The sequence below is a fragment of the Columba livia genome, chromosome 1, assembly GCF_036013475.1.
Source record: "Columba livia isolate bColLiv1 breed racing homer chromosome 1, bColLiv1.pat.W.v2, whole genome shotgun sequence".
Classification (NCBI taxonomy): Eukaryota; Metazoa; Chordata; class Aves; order Columbiformes; family Columbidae; genus Columba; species Columba livia.
In genome coordinates, this window is record NC_088602.1 from 169,955,945 (window position 1) to 169,978,177 (window position 22,233).

The following is a 22,233-nucleotide window of genomic DNA, read 5'->3' on the forward strand; positions in this document are numbered from 1 at the left end:
GCATGCGTACAGGGGCTGCCAGTTAGGCATTGAAAAATAATGAAAGCAGTTCTTGTTCAAGGCCACTGTGCTGAAGTCCTGGACTGCCTGTTTTCTGGGAATTAGGAGAGATGAAATCTAGTAAACTGAATATATTGTGGACAAGCTTTTATTTAAGAGGGTATTTTTTTAGGACATAGAGAAATTCTGCTTGAGGCTAGGGGACTAATTCAGCTCATGGGTATCACCAGATAGTCAAACAGACCCAAGCTCAGTTCCTCATAAGACAAAGATTACAGAGCTAGCTGAGCTCCTTTTTTTCTGGATAGATTTGCCCCTAGACACACCACTCCAGCCAGGCAGACTGAGTCCAGCCCTTTGGGAACAGTCTCTGATAAAAAGAACCTGGGCACTGCAGATGTGCAGCATTTCCATATAGCTTTTGACAAGATCCCTGGAAAACCATAAAGGAGGATCAGTAATCATAAAACAAGGGTGAAGTTCAGAGACCATGAAATTGAGTAAGCAGTTGAAAATTGTGTTGTAAATGGATGTTTCAGATGAGAGAGGATTAATGGCAGGTTGCTGTGGGGATTATTGTTTGGCAGGAATAATTACTAGCCTTCTGGTTCATTTGAGAAAGCGCCAAGGGGATTTTTCAGTTGATTGGTAGCATCTAAAATACACATGCCTGCCTGCATTCAGTTTGTGGGATCTGTCACTGACTGTAACCTGTAAGGGACACAAGAAGAGGCACCTTAGGAGAGGTTTTAAGTTTATGCTGATAGAACTACCAACTACTTCCTTTTGCTACTGGAGAGCCTTCAGGCTGTAAGAGTCTCCCATGATACTGCCTTGAAAGCACTGGTTCTGATTGCCAAAGGTGTCTGTAAAGCGAGTGACATTGTTTGATGCAGTAAGTATAAATAGTGTAAGTATATAAGTATAAAAGTAAGAAGTCAAGCCACTACTGTACTGTGGCATTGCTGGTCAGGAACCATTCTGTTATGCACATTTTAAAGGGAAAGCTGGAAAAAATTGGAGAAAAGGGATGGAAAAAATGTTTTAGCATGGAAGATTTAAGTCAGTGGATTTATATAACCAAAGAGAAGCCTGAAAGGTGAGTTCATAAGCATGTGCAAATAATGGGAACCAACAGGCATTTTAATCTTGCTATAGTAAGAACAAGTGCCTAGGAGTGCTAGCCATGCAGGCATGTTTCTTTGAGTGAGATGAATCATTAGAACTGACTGTCATGAGAAGTCCATTAATTCATCTCATCTTTGTAGTTCTGTAGCAAACCTCATGGCTGGTAGATCTAGTCAAAATCAGCCCACTGATACTTGGTTAATTGGGTGAAATACAGCAATCCATCATCAACAAGAAGAGGGATGACATTTTCTGATGACCCTGCCTTCCCATAAAATCTCCGATTCTGTGAATTTTGAGGAATCATTTGTGCATATTTAGAACCTTGTTTCTAGCTGTGGTGAATGTAAGGAAGACAGAGATAAGACTCAGAAAGCCAAAGGCAAGATGATTAGAAAATAGTTATAATAAGAGATATTAAAGTAATAGTGTTATGTCACTCAGAAGGGAGAGGATGAGAGGGGACTTAATTTAAACTACTGAAGGTTATGAAAAGGCTTGTAAAACCGCCAGCAGTAAGAAAACAAAGAATCATGAGCTGACGTTAATGGTGAGTATATTAAAAGCTGTCTCACGCAGCTAAGGCAGCCTGGGAAATGCACTTTCAGCAGGAGGTCAAATCTGCCGATGCATATTGAAAGGGCTGGGTAATTTTTTATGACCATAGCAAAACGGCGCAGTTCTCATGCTAAGCAAATAACAATGCAGATTAATGTCACAGGGTGACAAACAGATGTCTACACAGCCCAGCAAGAAATGTCCTCCACACAGATAACTCTGAAGAATGGCTAACAAGCACCATGAGCTGCTTGATAATTTTTCACTTTTCTGATCCACCAGCAAATGGTTCCTGACAGTCAAAATAGTTCTGAGTGTATGAAAGATCCTATTTAGCATGCCAAATCCTGCCTTTTTAAGAGGCAGAATGGAGAATGAAAGTAAGTGTTCTGCCTCCATCTGAAATCCCTGTTTTTCTGTGATAGGGCTGAGTGTTTCTTTTTCCAAATTTGCAGCCAGCCTGTACCAGGTTACTTCGGTGCTGACCAAACTCTGGACTTCATGCTGCAAGCACAGACTGGCGATGGGAAAAAAAAGGTAAATAAAGTGAAGGCAAGGAGGGCAGTGGAAGCGTAGGAGTGAGGGAGGTTGGGTAGAAAGGGACAGTCATTGCCCGTCTTCGCTCTCCCCATTTCTGTGCCTGACACTTGTCACACTGTGGCCACAGTCATGAAAGGGAACAGCACAGTCCATGCCACTGCAAGGAGGCTTTCCGTACACCCACACCTGAACACTCGTTAATGCTAAATCTCTCTTCTGCCTTGAGGTGATGGTGGTAGATGGCAAATCTGGCCTCCCTGTTTGGAACCAGGAACTTCCATGGCAGAAGCAACAACTTGATGCACTGTCAGTCATGACTTTGGACAAGAAGTCTGTTTTTCTCTTCTGGGCTGATGAAACACAACCTGTGTTACAAAGTCTGGTGAGCAGGCATCCTTTCTTCACTTTGAGGTTTCTCTGTGAGGCACATGCAGTCCCTGTCTTTTATTCCTAATGTAATTGAACTTTAAACCTGCTATACAAGAAGGCTTTCAGGGACATATTTTCCTCTTGTGTTGACACACTGCCTTCTCTGAGCCTGAACACTGGAGTTTTTGTGTGCAAATTCTTCACCAGAAAGTTTTATTGACAGAATGTTTGCATCCACAAAACAAAAACTTTCTGTGTGAATTTAACTTTTTCTGCAACACTGAGATATTTTTACTGCAGTTTTGTTTCCAGCCCCTGAGTGCTGCTTCTCTGCATGCAGGCACACAAGTCAGCATGGAGACTCACACTTCCAGACTGTAGCTTCACCCATCAAGCTGGCTTTGACAGAGCCAGATCTCAGTCACACCAAACAGAAGTTGTAGAACAAATTCTGTTTTAGAAAAAAAACTTAGCAGGATTTAATCTCTGTAAAACTGTAGAGTTTTTGATTCTCTGATCCACATAAAGACAGCACAGTGGCAGAAAACTTCTTCATTTTTTTGGCAAAGCTAAACCCTCTTTGCTAGCCAGCTGCAATGTTTTTGTCTGTCCTTCATTCCAACAGCAACCTGGTCCCAGACCTGAGCACCCAGGGCTGCACCACCTCTATCTCCTTCATCCTGTTTTTCCTACAGTCCTTCTGGACCTCACCAATGCCACAGACAAAGTCATTGCTTCAGCAGGTGAGTACAAATGGAGGAGAAACTACCTATGTTAAAAGAAAAAAAGAAATATGAAGGGAGAGGTAGCTGTGTAATAATTACGTGTAGCTGTGCTTTTAAAGGTAGCACCTGAGGTTCACCACACATAGGCTAGCAATGGGAAATAAGGTTCATCTTCTTCCTGTAGAAGGGTTCTGTCCAACTCCAACTTTGCAAGTAGAAGACCCACCAAGTTTCTTCACATGTTTAAGTGAGGAAAGGTCTGAGTTTGGTTTCACGCATGTCTTACACCTTAGAATTTCCCTGGCTTTCCAGGGAGCTATTTATGATTTAAGGTGGTGCATGAAGAATCACTATGAAACTTTCCTCTGTCACCTCAGATACACTTCTGCCTTTGTTGGCCATCTTCTTCTACTCTCTGGGATAGCAACTGTGCTTTTTCTTCCTCTTTCTTTTTGAAAAGGGGAATCCAAAATATTTAAATGTGTGTTTCAAGAACAAGTAGATCTGGTTTTAATATCTCTACAAGGTTGTACAGTCCCTGTTGGATATCCTTGCTCTTTCTAAAGCACTTCAACCAACATCCAGCCTGTTGAGCATAGCGGAATATGTGAGAAAAGATCGTTTTATACAGCACTGAGTCCAGTAGGTCAGGAAGCATAGAAAAAATGCTACATAGGGACACAACAAAAAACAGCTCAGTCAAGAACAAAGAGAATATAACTTTTAGAGAGGTTTGGTAGAAACTGGGATTTCTGAAGTCTGTACAGATCATTCTGCAGTGACTGGAGTGAACTGACTTGCCCGTGCTTTACCAGTTTTCCCTTCTATAGAGGTAAAACAATATCTGCTAATAGGTGTGGGAAGGAAAGCTCTCTGAAAGTGAAGTGCATTGTTGAAATGTGTACATGTCTTATGTCAAACTCAAACACATCACCTGGAACCAAACCCTTCAATTTCTGATCTAAATTTCAGTTTATTTCCGTGGAAAATGTTTAACTTAAAATCATTTTCCCTGATAAACTGAAGTACATGCAATTGTAAAGCCAGACTGAATATACCCCCACCCAGTCCAGTGAATGGTTTGATTGAGCAAAGACTGTAAGATTTCTTCTGGAAGAAGTGTAACCATTTACTCCTCATCGATATTTTCTCTCCCTTTTCTGATGGACCAGTTGGAATTAATGATCTCCAGAAGGATGCATTTCATATCACTGTGACAACAACTGCAACCTCTGAAAAGCAGCCAGGATTTCTCTCAGTCAGCAAGCTGGGCCTGAAGTGGGCCATGATGAGTCAAGGTCGAATGGTGTGGCTCAAGGACACCACCACTCCCAAAATCAGCCGTGGAGAAGTGAGGCGATTTCTTGCCCGGCTGAAATTTGTTGACTTTCCTCAGAAGGTGAGATTGCACAGGAATCCCTAATGAAATCCAGGCCTTTCAAAACATCTGATCTCTTCGCTACAGACACAGTTAGGTGCTCTTTGGGATGCAGAGAAACTGGTGGGATGCTAAGAGACTGTTTGCAAGATGACTGGCTCCCCCTTTGGGCATAAGCTGGACAGATTGTGAGGCCATTACTTTGGCACTTGGACAAGAAAGGGGATCTTGAAAAGAACCAGGGCTGTTGGTCATAAAGGACTGACAGACTCACAGAGGGAATAGAGAGGTGGGACAGAGATCACTTGTTTTGATGTGGGCAAACAAGGGTCCTGCATATACTGGTGCCCAGGTTCAGCTGCTGACCTGTGAATTATGTTTTTCTACCAGATTGGTTGATAATAGGTTTTGGTTTTTGTTTGCCTTTCCTTCTCCAGCTCTAGCCTGGTGGTTCCTCAGATTTTGGTTGGACCTGTGGCCTGTATGGGAAATACAGGAAGCTGCTCTGTGGATCTTCAGGGAAACTGCTGTGTAGAGGAAATGGGGGCTAAAAGCATTTCCCCTTTCATCAGCTCTCTGAGGAATGATGCTGGAGGCAGGTTAGTCCTTGGCAGACCTGTCCTGCACCAGAACTTTGTTCAGCATCTCCTCCTCCATATGCTGTTCTTGCATGCTTACTTCCAGGTAACATGGAAATGTGAATTTTGAATTTATATACATATATATATGTCAAGCAAGGCGCTTATATATATATGTATCAATTTATACAATATATGTATATTTTTTGTATGTTTAATTTATGAACAAGATTTAGGACACTCCTTTTTATGTCCAAGCAGTATTTCCAGGCAGTCAAACAAGCTCTAGGACTAGAGCAGGCCATGATGACTCAAGGCAAATGGTGTGGCTAAAGGACACCACCTGCTTTATATTTTTGGACAGAAGCCTCTCTCTGGGTCCTGCAGGGCTAGTTATGTCCACAACCTTTCCTGTACTCTCAGCCCTCTTCTCCATTCTGTCACTAAACTCATGAACAAACTAGCTCTCTGGCTGAATTGCCTGGTCTAGAGAAAGATGATCCCCACAGCATTTGCCAGTTCTTGTATATTTATTTTCCCAATTTCACGTTCAAGACGGGTTCATGTGGGTCATGTACTATTGAAAGGTTCACGTCTTATTTCTATGTCCTCTTCATCTCTAAGCTTTTTATGAACCTGAAGTGTCACTGTAACATCACACTGCAGTCCAGTGGGCTGATTTCCCCTTTGCAATTGCACCACAGCCCTTTTGGGATAGATTCTCAGCAGATCCCCACTGGCAATGTAAAGATCACATTGGATTCAGTTACAGCAAAGCTGATTCTCACACCACTGCTTCAGGGTTTAGAAGCTCAGACAGCAGCAGAATTGGAAAGCTTCTCTGTGCACCTCTATCCTGAGCTCAACTTTACCATTCTCTTGCCAGCCCAGCCCTATGTTAGGTTCCAGGAGGAACAAACTACCCCCAGGGCACATTTGCTCTCACTATGTTTAGTACTTCGAGCTACACCTCTGAGTGTGCCACCAGTCTCCTGTGTTGTAGTTGCTGACATTTGCATTAATTTTCTTCTAATAGAAATGAGCACATATTAAACAACCACTTTGGTGGCCCAGCAACTCCCTACAGTGCAGTTCAACAACATAGGAACTGTTTTCCCAGTATGCCTTTCTAAGTCTGACTTTTGACATTAGGCAAAGCAAGGCTAAGATGAGGATTGCAAGGGACTCTTCTGTCCTCCTGCTGGTACATGCCCTTGCAGTCTCCCCACACTTCCCTGTGAGTGGCAAGGTGGTGGCAGGACTTTGACACTCTGTCCAGATGGGTACATCTACCATGAGTTTGCTCTTCTGGGCTTTTGGCGCCTCTCCTTGCCATGTCACCCTCTCTCTTCTCCTTCCCTGCATCTCCGTATAAAGCTTCCAGGATAGCCCTTCAGGATTAGCTGCAAGTCCCAAGGCTGGTCTTTGGGCCCTGCTCTCTTAATGTCAGAGCCTGTGAACAATTTGTATCTGTTCAATGGTATTTTTGTGTAAATAGCTGTGTATATATTAGCACAACTGTAGCAATGGCTCTAAGCCTGGCATTTTCCTCTAGGCAGGGTTTAGTGTTTATAATATATAGTCAGTTAATACAGCTGCATAATAGGGATTGAAATTGTGAGGACCAGTAACATATGAGGATTAAACAGGAGTGCCCCTTCCCTCCTGTCTAGCCACCACCTTGCTGGGAAAGGTGAAGTGGCTGTTATGTGAAGTAGTTATTCTCCTGAGGTTCTTCCTGAGAGAACTGATATTCAGGTTCAGTGACGTTAGCTCCTCCATAATGTGAATTCACCCTGCCCACACAGACACATCCCCACTGTGAATGAAGAGTCTATCTGTATATTGTTGGAAAAATGTATTTGAACTGTGAACTGCAATGGAGCAAATAAATACTGTGTACAGCATCAGTGTGTCATGTGAAGCATTGTTTCACCTTTGAGAGATTATGAGTTTGCTTGATTTGGGGATTGTTTGTGATATTTTTACAATGGGGAGAAGGGGACAGATGAAGAGGAACAAAAAAAGCAAAAGCCAAGCCAAGGATTCTTAAAGGTTGTGGAGAAGCACAGTAGAAAGAGACAGACAAGAAGTACCTCAGAATGGGCAGTTTTGGGGGAAAAGCAAGAAGGGAGTATGTGGGAATCATTACAGATAGAAAAGATGGGAGATGTGTCTGAAAGCAAACCCCCATTCCTGCTGCAGCAGCACTTTTAATCTGGGGGCAGGGAGAAGAGGAGGTTGGGCCTGGAAATGAGGAATAAATAGGGTATTCAGAGGGGATTACAGCCAATCAATATAAGCAACAATGCCATTCACCATAGCACTGAACCAGAGGGTTGCTGGAAGGTCAATGTGACACCACTCAAAGAGGCCCAGCACAGCAATTTGCCAGCCGGATGGTGCTGTCTGTTTATTCCCAGGTGCAATACTGCTGGGATTAAGACATTTACTTCAACTCTGACAGACCTTGGGTGCACCTGGCACCAGCAACATGTCCTTCCAGTTTTACCCTTCCCAGCTGAGGACACCTGTCAAACTGCAGTCAGGGAGGACCCACCCTGTTACTGTTGGCACTGCTTTTGTTCTGGCCCTGTGCCCACCTTCTCACTGCCCAAACATTAGAGGAAAGAAGTTCCTCAAGAACTTGCTAACAGTGGTGCTACTGTTTGGTTCAGAGCTCTTGTGCCTCCCAAATCCCACTGCTTTGTCACTGCGCACTCATCCCTAACAGCGCTCCTCCCCGATGGTGTGTCCCAAGACCTCATCCAGTTCCAGCTCTGGTTCTCGCTGTAGCACTCTCTGCTGCAGCTCAGAGTAGAAGTCGATTCCTTCAGAGACTGAACGGAGGGGCTTGTTGTGGGGCTCATAGTAGCTGCTTATTTGCTGCTGTATGAAGCACTGGTGATGCTGAGGCTGATCCTTGAAGCTCCCGTTGTAGCCCTTGATGTGGGTCCTTTTGAACTCCAGCACTGTCTTTGTGTAGGTGTTGAGAGTGGTGACAGCAGAGGCCATGCAGCAGGTGAAAGAGGCCCAGGCCATGCTGCAGAAGAGACACAAGAATAGCACATGCTGTGACAAGCCAAGTAGGGTAAGGAATTGACCTGCATGCACTGTGGTGCACCCTGATTTGCCAGGCAGAAGCTGTTGGGCATGGACATGAACTAGAAATACTACGGCTCATAACATTACAGTTCTTAGGGATTATCCCACCACAGGATGCTGCTTAGATTGGTGGGGTGAACACTGGTCATCCTTGACACAGGAAAGGGAGGGATGCAGGGAAAAGAAAAAGGGCAGCAGGAAAGTCTGTAACTGCACAGCTTGGAACCAAGTTCTGTATTGCAGGGCTGCTCAGTGTCTTCGCGGGCACGAGGCATGTCTACTTGAGCATAACCAGACAACCGTGCTGACATTTGATGTCCGCAGCTGGCACGTGACACTGAAGTGTTTAAGTCTTAAGAATCAGTGTGGTCACCATCAGTACAGCATTACAATTTGAGCCTTCACTTTCCATGAGCACTTGCAAAGCTCAGCCATCTGTTTTTCAAGTTAGTTATGGCATAACAGCTGCAGACAGCTCCTTTAGCCTTTAGAAAAAGGAACCCTGAGCCACCTGCTTTTTGCAGCTGCTCTTCCTAGTTACAGTGTCCACATCTTTAAGCATGTGTCTAGGTATGGTGCTGCAGGAATATGTCCTTTGGATTTGGTTAGTGAAGGTGCCAAACCAGCATGCAACTTATTTAAACTGCAGAAAAACAAGGTGTTTGAGAACATCATCGCAGGTGTGACACTGGCCTCTGCACACAGGGAACGGCTGAGACCGAACAGGGCAAACCAGCATTGGGCAAACCTGATTAGTCAGCAGGCACTTGTTTAGGTATGACCCCATTGTTTTGCTAGTCCTTGGTAGCTACTCATTTAAGTAACTCAGTGACTATTTGTTAAAGCAGGGGATGAGGCAAAGACAGGAGATTAGCAGTAGGAAAACCATAGTACACCTGTCTTTGGAAACACGGAAGGTCAAGAAGGGAGGAGGTGGGTTTCAGCAGGGTGTAGCATGAATGAAACTCAAAGGGCTGGGGAGGTGAAGATGGCTTCAGAGCTCACGTACTAGTACGCCCAGCCATAGTCCCATGAGTGCGGTCGCCAGTCCTCTGGTCCCAGATTAACTGTTGCCTGGAAGACTTGAGAGTACATCATGTGTGCAACCATCCCAAGAAGACCTGACACAAGAAGACAAGAAAGCAAGGAATTTACAGTGGGAACCAGAGCTGCATATTTTGGCTTTATGTGGAAGAGGAGGCTCTCCTGCTGCTGTGATTCCAAATCTGCAGAAACACACTTACCTGACAGCACCGAGGAGACAGCGGCGAAGGCATTGAGCTTCAACCCACAGACGGGATTGCCGGTATGGAGCATTTCCGACATCAGGAGGATGAAGCTGATGAGCAGCAAGCTAATGTACAGCATCTCTGATCCCAGTGACAGCCACAGGATTCCTGCCAGAAACCAGAAACTCCTCACATCAATACAGGAGGGCTTGTTCAAGGGAGAATACTTCTACTTCCCAACCCAACCCTGAAAGGACATCCTTTGGAAAGAAAAGAAAGAAGGAAAATAACGAACACCCAACAGCAATCCCTCCAACTTTTGAGCAAGGGCTTAAAGGATGCTGAAGGGGACAGAAAGTCCATCACAGAAGATGTCTTCGCTGGTCTGGCACTGGGAAAGCTGAGAGAAACTAAACCATCTGTTTGTAAACAAGGCAGCATTGTTCATAAACAGCAAGGAAGACACCATGGGCAAAAAGAAGGGTGAAAGCTATTGAGCACATGATCTAGTGTTCATAGGTTGGTTATGAACACATCTGAGCTGGATGTGAGAGTGTTCTTTCCTGCTTGTGTAGTGACCTTCACAGTAGGTTTCTAAATACAACAGTAGAAACAAATGACTTTTAACCTGGAACTTAACTGGTTAAGAAAAGACAATATGGAGCATCCTGTGGCAATGACTAGGACCTGGCCTCTGGAATCCAGGTTATCCCGTTTGCAGGCTTGTATTTCTTACAGAAACCCCAATTAAAATGAAACTATATTCCTTCAGGTGGATATCCAGCTAGTGCAGTAACATTCACCACTCACCCTACTGTTTGAACAGAGCACAAGTACTTTCATACCAGGATTATCAGTGGGACTGTGACACCACAGTCCTCATCTGAGTTTACTGTGCAGTAGGACTTGGAAGAGAATAAGTCACTCTGCAATGCTGGGCTGTGGAACAGCACAGGATTCACTGATGAAGAAATGTTAATCTGCCAAATGAAGCAGCACTGTGAACACTACTGTTAGCAAGTATTAATGGCCATGGAAGAGACATTCAACTGGGGAAAAGGAGCATGAAGAAAATCCTCATTAATGTGGCACTGACTTGACTACTCAACATCATTAATGCCATAGAGTCACCCAGCTCTTTAGCAGGAAATGATGAGCTGCATTCCCTGTTTAAAGGATCTGGCTTGCTTGCTGCAGCATCATCAGGAACAATATTTCATTAGAGGTCACTGACAAAAGTGTCCTGGAGGCTGCAGGCAGCACACATGCACAGAGCTCTCTGCATCACTTTCCCTGCGAGACGAGGCTCACCATATACACCATGTAATCTGGACTTGTAATGCTGCCTATGTAATGTGGAGCTGCTCTGCACACACCCAGCCCAGCTTGCAATGAATAGCCTCACCACCTTCTCCAGTGCTGGCTCAACTATGTAATGATGGCTGCACTGGAGGCCAAGGTCGTGTTAAGATGATGCCATGTGCAGGAAGGGGCAAAAGCAGGTGATAGAGCTGTTAAGACCACAGTGTCACTATAAGTGTCATGCTTAAGCTCACAGTGATCTTCCAATTAATTTGTAGGAGCTCAATGTCTTACAGGACATGGCCTTTCTACCAGTGTTGGGCTGCAATTAGACAAGGAGCAGTAGGAGGAGTGTGAAGGGGGACAGACAGAAAGATTTACAAAGACACATAATTGGTTACATAAACCTCCTTTCTTAGTAAAACAGTCTATAAATAAGACATTGGAAGCAAAAGAGGCAGAAGCCTGGGCAGGGAATGAAGCACAAGGTAAGAAAGCAGGAAAATGTGTTGCTACTCCCTGTGAAGTGAGAATTTTATGGTAAATGCAAGAATTATTCAGTAAATACAGTTAAGTCATTCATTTCAAGACAAAGTGGACTTCAAAATGGTCTTGTAACACCAGCAGTATTTGAATTGTGTGAAAACTATTTCCCAAAAGAATGAGCAGGGGAGGCTTTTCTACCCTGCTGTTGTGCCAAGAATGACCGAGGTTAATCTGCAGAGCGATGCTGCTGCACACCACTCGCACTTGACCCCTCATCTGGGAATGTACATCAGTTTATAAAAGCAGGTCAGGAGTTTACTGGTGTTTTTAAAATGGGGGAAACAAGGCGTGAAAAGATGAGCTCCCCCAAATTATTCATCTCCCTGCTGGCTTTTGCGATTGCCCAGTGTCTGTTCCAGCCCTTGCTCTCATGTCTTAAACACTGACACATGTTCCTTATCCCAGACCTTTCCCTTCACATATGGACATCCTCTGAAATGACTTGCCTCCAGCTCCCACCTCAGGCAATACTTAGCAAGCCCACACCAGCTGAAAAGCTTTCAGTAAGTAAAATCTCCATTGCATATGTACACATACATCCAGGTATGCTGAAGATAACCCCAGCACAATTTGAAACGTGACAATGACAGGAGGGGTGAGCTCTCCAACCCAAATGAAGTTTCACATTGATGAGGCAAGGACTTCACCCTGAAAGTGTAACTTTCAGATGTTCTGATCACTTACCACAAAGTAAGAGGTGATTCAGCATCCAGAGTCACCACATTAGACCCCAAAACTGAAGCCCTGAGTCAACATGTAGCGTACATGGGAGGGACTGTCATCAGATGACATCCATCCCCTTCCCACTGACTACAGCAAGATGACAAGCTCAGACTGGACAACTTAGTATATGAGACAAATCCCACTTCATATGGGAGAGGGTCTGAGGTTTCCAGCACTGACCTCACAGATGAAAGTGGTTTAGGCAAACATTTTGGAGGAAATCTTAGCTCTTTTAGCAACCATGCAGCCAGGATTTCATGCCTAGCTCTTTGGAGAGCCACTCTGGTGTCCTCACACAGGTGAAGTGTTGCAGGTCTTCCATTCCAAGGAGATACACTGGGCAGCTACAGTGAGGTATGGGGATTTGCTCTTACCTCTCTCTGCTGGCGGTGAAAGCTCAATAAAGCTACGGCATTTCTCTTCTGAAACACAAAACCAAAGGTATTAGTTTGTAAAACAATGCAGGGTACATAAAGGAAATCTCTACTTCTCAGTCTCTTTTCACTGCATAGCTCGTCATCCCTGAGTCTACCCATCAGATCTTTTCACCTCTACTCCGTTTCTGACCATCTTTTCAGACCTTTACTGGTGCAAGGTAGGAGAAGGCAATGTCTGCCTGGAAAACCAGAAGTGGTCTTTACAGAAAACAACAAGAACAAGAACAACAACAACAACAACAACAACAACAAACCAACCAAAAAAAAACAAAAAACGCCTTCAGCAATTTGTAAATCCCACAAGCCACTGGTGAATATAAAAATCTGTTGCTACTTGTTCACAACATTACTGTTGGTCACACCTATTAAAGATGTAGCTTTTAACAGACTGCAGACCCACCGGCTTCTGCTGAGGATGTGAATTCCCACTCACTCCACCATCAGCAGAGCAGTTCTAGCACTGCTTCCCAAAGAAAACGACAAAAAAAAAATCTTCCCAAGTGAAATGCTGCATGACAGAGATGTTGAGTGCCTCTTAAGTGGCAGAGAATCACACAGAAATATGGTCTTCTGTCCTCACATTTTAGGCATGCTATTTGGACAAATGGTGTTCATATTTACTTTGGCTTTTTATATTGGCCAGATGCAAACTATTGTCTCAGCTGAGGGTCCATCATTATTAATCTGCAAGTCTCTCTTACTGCATACTGCATTACGGCATTTGAGGGTCCTCTCCTCTCCTTGGCACAGTGTTTTCTCCCAGAAGTATCAGCCTGCTGTTCTTCATGTAAGAATCTCATTTTCTTAATTTCTATCCCCAGTTCTAATCTCTCCCAATCTCCTGTATTACTTCCTTCATCCACAGCTCTCAGGATGCTACCCGGTTTAGTGCCATCTGCAGTCCTCATTAACTTGTGGTTTGCTACTTCACCTTTAATGAGGTTATTCAGTAATGGCTCATCTAAACTGATTTTGAGATTAGCCTCAATAATGAAATCCTTTATCCAGCTCAACTCAAACCCCTTTTTCTCATGGTAGCTCCTTATTGTTTGTTATTGTCTCTTGCTTCAAAGATCCACAGCAGTGATTGGGTTGCACTCAATTTATAGGAAGCAGTGGACTAAGGCTATGTGCTCTACCCCATGCTCTGCTGCGATCCAGATGTAATGCACTCTCTATATTCCTTCAGTCCTCAAGGTTATTCCAGGACTGCCTGGTGACCAGACAAGTCTTTCAGAGAAAGCTGTCAAGGGATGCAGTCCCATTCCCATAAGCACCATGGAAACACACCCCTACCCAAAGCAGTCCCAAATAAACACATCCTTCCACAGCACGTCTGGAAATGCTCATAATGAAGCAGCCCTCTCATTAGGACATGAGAATTTCAAGCACATTCACTCCTGCTCCCACCCCCCTTCTGTCTGCTTTTATTCACCAGTTCTTTATTTTCAGACTCTGACAGCAACAGATAAGGAAATGAGAAATGCTATACTAGAATGGCGGCTTAGTTAAAGAAAGTGAGATGTTAGTGCTGGGGGAGAACTGAAGAAAGGATGGTGGGCTCAGGGGAATGAGCCTGATGAAAGCAACTTTCATCACTGTATCTTTAGATATAAATCTCCCTGTTGGCCACCTTCTGGGTCAGTTCTGATCCTTGATGTGTGTGCCAGGCTGTAAAGAGCATCTGTGTGCTGCAGAGCATCCACCTGTGCTGGTGTGGCACAGCTTTCAGCAGGACTTCAGCAGGGCTGGACAGGAGCAGCTCAAGGGTAAACTAAGGCACCAAAGGTGTCTAGTACAGGTTGCGCGACTGGTCCCTGGCACCCTAGGGTTTGCAGTGCCTGTCCCACATGGTCAAAAACCACAAATGAAACCTGTTACAATATCACAAAAACAACTGAAAAAATTACAATATTGCAGGTCTAATCCTCAGGTCAATTTGCCTCTAGCTTTACAGAATCACGGAATGGCCGGGGTTGGAAGTGACCTCTGGAGATCACCTACTCCAGCCCACCTGCTAAGCCGGTTCACCTAGAGCAGGTTGCACAGGAATGCATCTAGGCAGGTTTGGAATATCTCCAGAGAAGGAAACTCTTTAGTTCTTCTGGATTCAGATCTTCCAGGTTTTCTGTATCTATAAGGCAGTACTTCTCTCTCTTTTTTTTTTTTTTTTAAGAAAAGCCCAGTCCCTGTTCAATTCACAAAATGGCTCAGTTTGGTAATTTAAGGAGAACACCAACTATTGCAGTCCTCACAGTGATGATTAAATTGACAGCATTGCATAAAATCACACTGCTTATGTTTCTGAGGGGACATGCACAAATGTGCCCTGGAGAACATAAAGTAAGCTGTGTGTAGGAATGGAGATGTGAGGAAAGGGAAAGGAGGCTCACCTCAGTTTACATCAGGGCAAATGATGCCATCACAAAGTCACTGCCACCACTACCAACTCTTGCACTTCACAGCCCCTGCTCCAGGCCAAAGGGCACACCAGAGACAACCATTCTCCCTTGTCCCCCTCTGTAAACATGCTAATAAAGGACAGAAATATAATGACCACAGCAGTGCACAGGCCTGATGCCATCTAAGAAAATGAAGTTCTCCCAAGTGTTGTCAGCCTCCTGCCTTTCATTTCCAGACTCCTGTGGAGTAAATATAAGGGCAGAAGTTGTGGTTGCCTGGGCAAGAAGCTACCTGGTCCTTCCATGCTCTCTTCACAGGAAAGCCACATCCCTGTGTGGAAGTATCTGAAGGCAAAGCGGTCATCCCCGGTCTCCCAGCTGTAGTGCACCACCTCCTGGGATGAAACATTGCTACCCTCTGCATCAGGGGGCACGGGGACACCAATGCACTTGGTGGCTTTGCTCTTCCCACACAAAGGCTTGGGCACTTTCTGGGTACCGGTGCACCAGTAGCTGCCAAGCAAGGCAGTGGTGGAGAGGGTGAGAGCCAGCAGGTTCAGGATGACAGCCAGGAAAGCACGGCGCCATGGCAATCCCTTCAGCAGCTCCATCTACAACACACAAACAGGAGGGACTGTCACACCAGCTGCTTGTCCTACCTAGCCTTACGAATCCCAGGTCTTCCCAGCATGCACCTGTGGGGAGGGATTATGAGTGCTCTGCCCTCTTCACAACATGCCAGCAGTTCACCCAGCATGGAAGAAACATTTCCTGAAAGCCAAGGTGGCAAAGCAATAGGTCAACTTCAACCATTTCAAAGTACACTGAACATCTGTACCGGTGACCCAGTAGACACAGTGGGGCTGAGTGCATCAGGGTGTGTGAGCACATGACCAAAATGAGAAGGACATCATATTCACTCCATCTCAGAGGTGGCAGGGAAAAACTGTTCACTAACTTCCCCAAATACCATTTGTTGCCTTTAGATGGGTCCCGATGAATGCTCTGTCCAACTAAATGTACTCGCTGCCGAGTATCCCAAAGCACTCTTTCAAGAAGTTCATGAATGTACCTAGGGAGATAGCAACTGTATTGATTTCACAGTGAGGAAAGGTAGCAAAATGCTCCCAGATCACTGAAGGCCATACATCAAAGCGGTGACCTGCACAGGAGGGACACCCAGGTATCCAGACCTGGCAGCTCGAGAACAAGCCTCAGAGCAGTCCCTCCACCTGAGCAAGCACTGCTCTGCACATTCAGAAATTTGGTAGGGTGATAGGATGACAGTGTCTCTGCTCTCAAACAAAGTGCCGAAGGTCTTTTTTTTTAGAGCAAACATTGTCACAAACACTCTTCTCAGTTTCATCTCATTGGAAAAAATAATTCAAAAGGCAGTTTGTGTACCAGGGTCCTGTGGTCTTTCTCACTCACAAGGAAGCTTAAGATTTTACGGTTCCTGCAAAACCCTGCACTGACTTTTGAGAAACCCAACTTACCGCTCCGTGGAGTGATTAGATGTCATCTACCCACACATCAACTTACATATAATCAACGCATGCCTCTTCCCACATGGCACTCCCTATGTTTGGCACAACTTCATCCAGATACTCCCACCCTTTCCTATTTATGACTGTCAAAATCTATTTGCCCATGGATAGATTCGCTTTGTACAGATATTGCCTGTTGCCAGTCCTCTTCACATAACTGGTTGACTCACACAATGTTCAATGTGTGACAAAGGACCTGCATATTGTGGACACTACTATAAATAAATTATATGAGACTGAGCTTTGCATTGTTTGTGACTGCACTGCAGCTAGAAGTGGTGCAGTTAGAAGCATTTGTTCTGCTAACCAGCAAGCTCGAAATTGTGGTCAATAATGTGCTGAAGTTCCTCTTGGAAAGCAGGACATCATTAGCACCTCCTCACAGTGAGAAAAGCATGCCTGATCCAAAATATCCTCATTGAAGGCAAGAAAATACCAGCTCCTGAAAAATCCCTGCACTATTTTATGCTCTGGCTTCTCTTGTCTTTTCACCAGAGCATTTCTTTCAGCAATGGAGATGCTGCACCCTGGAGATGGTAAAATCTTAGTGATATCATGACTAATGACTTCATGACCTGAAGCATGTTGGATATCACCATTTTCATAGAGCAGATCCGTACTAGGAACACTTAATTATATGAAGGTTTCGGCCTAAGGTTGGTGGCAAACTCCTCACTGAAATTTTTTCAGTGGAAAATTTGGCTTATAACTGAAAAGAAAATTATACAAGGTGTTTGAAAAGGATGGATCCAGTCTCAAAGTAGCATATTTCTTACAAAGGATTTAATGAGTTACCTTTAGTAATCCTTTGAAACTCTATGTCCCACCCTTTCAAGTGGGAAGAGTTTCATGCACAATTTGTTTACAGTTGCAGAGATACAGTGATTTCAGATTGGGTCCATTGTTTTTGAACACTCTGTAGATAAAATTGCTCTCCTCAAAAACATGATATTTCACCTGAAAACAGAAACCTTCAGCACAAAAAGGTTTTTAGTTTTTCATCAATGCTTGATTATAAGATTTTCTGTCATTTTGTTTCAGTTTGCTCATGCCTTTTTTTAAGAGAAAATCTTTCCACTCATAATATTGACAAAAATAATTTTTTAAAATTTGAATCTTCAGTAGTGGGAAAAATATTCTCTTCAGTTGATTTATGATAGTAGTTGAAAGGCCATATAATTTCAGAACAAATGATAAGGAAAAAGGCAAAAAAAATATAAGAAACAAGTGAGTCAGAAGAAGGAACTGGATCAGGTATGCAGAGGACATGGGGAATGAGAAGCAAATCTGAGCTACTCCTTCATGAGAACATTGTCAGAAAAGTTTCCATTCATAAAAGCCAAGCACTTACTGACAATCACTGATAGCCCCGAAAGAAGAGTTGAATTTACCTTGGCAGCAAGTCCTTGAAGTCCTGTTAATTTGGAGGAGCAATGCAGAAATGGGACTTAGGCTTTGTCTGCTGTTTTGCTCATCTCTAGATACTCCAAGAAACCAAATTGCTTCAAACCCTCTCTCTCCTTTGTCTCCTCCCTTCCTCCCTCACCCCCCCATCCCTAGTGATTATTAAATGCTATCCCTCCAGCCAGCAGCTGTTTTATGGAAAATGGTCATTTTGTAATCCACAATGCAATCACAGCACAGCTGTTCTGGGAGATTATATGGGAAGCAATTGGTGCTGCAGGCCAGGATTAAGTGCAGAAGTGGTGACCTGTACTGACTGAGCAGAAAGTTTCCTTAAAACACAGACAGATCCCAGCCATCTCCATACGGTGCCTGTTTGGGAGCTTGTATGGAGCAAGCTGGCAGCTCTCTGGCCAGCACTTCAGGGAATGAATGACCTTAGCTCAGACACTACCAGCACCCTTGGTGTCAGGTCACTTCTCACCCTGCACACAGTCTCAGCAGAATGGCAAAGGCCACAAGTCCCCCAGCCCTGGGGTATTTCCTGGCCAGACCAAACAGTCATAGAAAGGGGAGAAGAAAAAAATGGGGAGAGGAAAATTTATGCAACTGAATCTGTTCTGACAACTGAGGATTTCAGGCCCTAAAAAGACCTCAGTCTATGGGTGCTGGAGATTTTAATGACAAAAGGAGCCCCTTAGGAGAAGCACTGCAGAGTGGTAGATGGGAACCACGGCATCACCACCATGATGGAGGTGTATGAAACAGTGACAAGTCAAAGAAGTCCAGTACTCAAAAGGTGGGAGCATGAGGAAGATTTTCAGGGTCCCTTGTAGTGTCAGCTTTTACCAAGGTGCAAAGTTCAGCAGGAATCCCAGTTCCCAGAAGCTTCACATTGGATGAATTTGGGAAGCTAGTAAGGAGAGACAGAAAGATTCACACTCACTCAAAGTGAAGCCTGGAGAAATGGAGGCTCAGGGAAGACCTTATTGCTAATCTGAAAGGAGGTTGTACCATAGAGGGTGTTGGTCTCTTCTCCAAAGTAGCAAGTGATAGGATGAGAAGAAGTGGTTTCAAGTTGCACCAGAGGAGGTTTAGATTGGATATTGGGAAAAATTTCTTCATGGAAAGGGTTGGGAAGCACTAGAACAGGCTGCCCAGAGAAGTGGTTGAGTCACCATCCCTGGAGGTGTTTAAAAGATGCATTGATGAGGTTCTTAGGGACATGGTTTAGTGATACTGTTAGGTTAATGGTTGGATTCAGTGATCTTAAGGGTCTATTCCAACCAAAGTGATTCTATGATTCTATGAAGTTCCCTCTGAGCTCTTGTCCTGAAAGTTTAAAGGCTCCCACAATACCTGACGGTGTCAATACACCTTGTTTGGTATCAGAACAGTGAAAAGTGAGAATGGCATCACTGCCTATGAGAACAAACTGTCACTGGAGGGCATGGACCTACACCACATTGAATCAAAGCGCAAGGGAGAGGAGCATCCCAAAGATGCTAAGCCCATCTTCCCCACAAAGGCTCTGCCCAGTGTCAAGTGGGTGAGACGCCCACCAGCATGTGAAGGAGCAAGTCAGGTTCCCTGCATGCCTGCCTGCTGCTCTGCTGAGACAGAGGACACCAGTGGTCCATCTGCTCTCATCCCCCACCTCCAACACCAGAGCCTGAGGCTGGAAGGCAGATGTGGGGACAGCTCTGAGTGACACACATCCTGTGACAGCCCCTGCTCAGCACGGACGGATATGGTAGGTTCACTGTGCCATATGTGGAATGTGCCATCACCGGCTCCTGACCCTTCCTGCCCCGAGCAGAATGGTCAGTATCTCCGCAGTTATTTTAATCCTACTCACTGCATAAGCTCCTCTAATATAGATAATCATTTCTAAGGCTGGCTAACTGAAAGCAGTGCTAAATGTTTATGTGCCTCATGGACTGTCTGCAGGTTTTTTGATTAATAAAAAGATTCTGTTTGACACAGATATACTCAGTTTACTGAAAGAGGTAGAATAACAGATGATGTTGTTTAAAAGGAGAGTGATTTTTTTTTTCATTGTGCAGTCTCTCTGCATCTGGATACCTTAAGTTTGGCTTCTAAATGCTCAGTAAAAAAAGCCTGTTTTCCAGGCTCAAGAATAGATAAAGTCCATCTCTTACTGATAATCCTTAATGTTAACATGTTCCTAATTTTAAGCTTGATGAGAGTCTCATTAAAATCCAGCATGCTATGTCAGTTTCTAAAGCTGGGATCACCGCATATATATTGATGAAGTGAGGCTGAATTAGATTTATATTGCTAAGGATTCAGATTTTGAAATATTTTTTTTAGAAATGGTTTCAAAAACATACATATAACAGATTTAGTATTCTGAATAATGGCAGATATTTATCCTTCCAGAAGATGGCAATCTTCTCTAGTCTTCTTTTTGGGAGTCTCTGCTGCTCACATATGCTTGGAGGAAAGCAACACCCAAGTTTAGGCTTCTATTCCTTCCTATTATTCCTCCCCGCATCCCCCATCTGGGGATGTGGGGTTTTGAGTTATCTTTGAGTTATCTGAGCCTGGGAAGTCTTCTGAATTCATTGAGGAAAGGAAAAATAAAGGAATAAATGGAGGAGCTTAGCATGGCATTTGCTCCACCTTCTTCCCTGCACAGAACTATTGTTTCTAATACATTTTTCGAGTATTTCATCAAGTACCATATGAACTTTCTCAACTTGTTTCCACCCCCAGATTATTGTACACACCTCATGGAACATATACACTAGAGCACGTTTCCTGATTTTCAACAAACTTCCCTTGTTTTTCTTTTTTTAATCCCCATTCCAATCTTGACTTAATCTGATCAATTATGGACAGAAAAAACAAGCAGTATCTGTCTTGAACCTTCCTGTGCCTTCCAGTTTTCTCCTGTTTGTATCTGACCTTTCCCACAATAACTTGGCTTGGCTAGAGGTTTTGGATGTCTCTTTCTCTTTGAACTCAGCAGCAGACAGTCCCTGGTGACTCGTTTAAAGTTTGCCCATTGAAGTGAATGCCCATAGCAGTTGATTTCCTGCGCAATCATCCCAGTGCTTGGCTTATAGAAACAAAACAAGGAAACTAAATGCAAACCACAATCTTAACGCAGCACCTCTATGGAGACTGACAACTCTACAAAAGCCTGGGCATTTACAAGTGATGCATTTTCACCCCAGCTGTATCACATGAAATAGGGTGTATCCTGCCCCAAAAAGACATCCTCAACTCCCAAGGAGGCTGGTGGAAAACAAGGGCGAGAAGCCCTTACCAGATAAGGCCCAAAGATTGCAATATTAACCAGCAGGTCTCAAGAGACACACAGCTCTTCACAGCCCTCCATGCAGCCTTCCTGCCCAGGGGTATTGGGAATCATATGCCATCCCGACAGTGACTCCTCAGCTGTCCTGAAGAGGAAAAAAAGGGGAGGAAGAGCAGCTATTTACACCCATAATGTTGCTCTGTGAAACCTGGATGAAGACGTGCTCATACTCACCCCTCATTCCACACATTCCTCGCACATGACACTTCCCAGTGCTCCTGTTTTTTGCTGGTTTTACAGGAAGACCATCCAGTGCCGCTGTCCCTTCCTTGCTGCCACACAGAAAGCAGGGTGTCTCCGGGCGGCAGGGACACCAAGAGAGCCAGACTTCTCAAACTCAGTGACAGACTGCAAATGCCAGATTTCTCCCTGAGCTCTGAATAATTCCACTCAGATTGTAACCTTTATTTAGCTGTTTGCATGATGCATTAACTCTTGATCTGCAAATGACCTCACCAGGCATATTTTTTCTAGTCTAAGTACATTTAAAGGTGAATTCTGTTTTTAAACATGAACAGCTTACATTGCTAGACATCAAGTCTGTGGCGTAACAGAAATAAGGATTGAATTGGAATAATCAAGTGTATCTTAAAGATGAACAAAGAAGCTTGTTTGGACCTAGCTACTTTATTTTTCGCATACTTTTTCTCTTTTTTCTCATATTTTTTTTTCTCTTTTTTCTTTTTTTTCTTTTTCTCAGAAGAAGTCTTACTTGGCTGGATGTTTTCTAATGTTTATGGTTAAGAACCATTCAAAAAAATCCATATAAAGCAGACATGAAATTTAAAAAAAAAATCAAATGCAGCAACACAGACTTTGAGGATCACTAGAGATTCTAAATGCTTCAATTTCTAGATAGGCAACATAAGACTACTTAAGGAAGATTGCTTTTCACAGAATACTTAAACTCTAGCAA

The 22,233-nt window shown here is 44.0% G+C and overlaps 2 protein-coding genes across 5 annotated transcripts in view; one reads left to right on the top strand and one right to left on the bottom strand.

Annotated features, from left to right (window-relative positions):
* Positions 1-7,183, top strand: part of FAM234B (family with sequence similarity 234 member B) — a 22,367-nt gene extending 15,184 nt beyond the window's left edge. Inside the window, exons 9-13 of the mRNA XM_021291540.2 lie at positions 2,142-2,223; positions 2,453-2,608; positions 3,221-3,338; positions 4,493-4,719; positions 5,136-7,183. Of these exons, the coding sequence (XP_021147215.2) occupies positions 2,142-2,223; positions 2,453-2,608; positions 3,221-3,338; positions 4,493-4,719; positions 5,136-5,141 (589 nt within the window). The 3' untranslated portion in view covers positions 5,142-7,183. The remainder of the gene's footprint in view (positions 1-2,141; positions 2,224-2,452; positions 2,609-3,220; positions 3,339-4,492; positions 4,720-5,135) is intronic.
* Positions 7,120-21,661, bottom strand: GSG1 (germ cell associated 1). Of its 4 annotated transcripts, none has more exons than XM_021291534.2 (6): positions 21,492-21,632; positions 15,313-15,631; positions 12,556-12,603; positions 9,626-9,778; positions 9,391-9,502; positions 7,120-8,319 (listed from the first exon to the last, which is right to left on the bottom strand). In XM_021291534.2, exons 2-6 carry the CDS (start codon positions 15,629-15,631, stop codon positions 8,004-8,006), a joined length of 948 nt encoding a protein of 315 aa, XP_021147209.1. In that variant the 5' UTR covers positions 21,492-21,632; the 3' UTR covers positions 7,120-8,003. The 4 variants fall into 4 exon arrangements, with proteins under 4 accessions (XP_021147209.1, XP_064901262.1, XP_005505460.1 ...); XM_065045190.1 differs by lacking the exon at positions 21,492-21,632 and adding an exon at positions 21,267-21,403; XM_005505403.3 differs by lacking the exon at positions 21,492-21,632 and adding an exon at positions 17,959-18,237.
* Between the last annotated feature and the right edge of the window lie 572 nt (positions 21,662-22,233).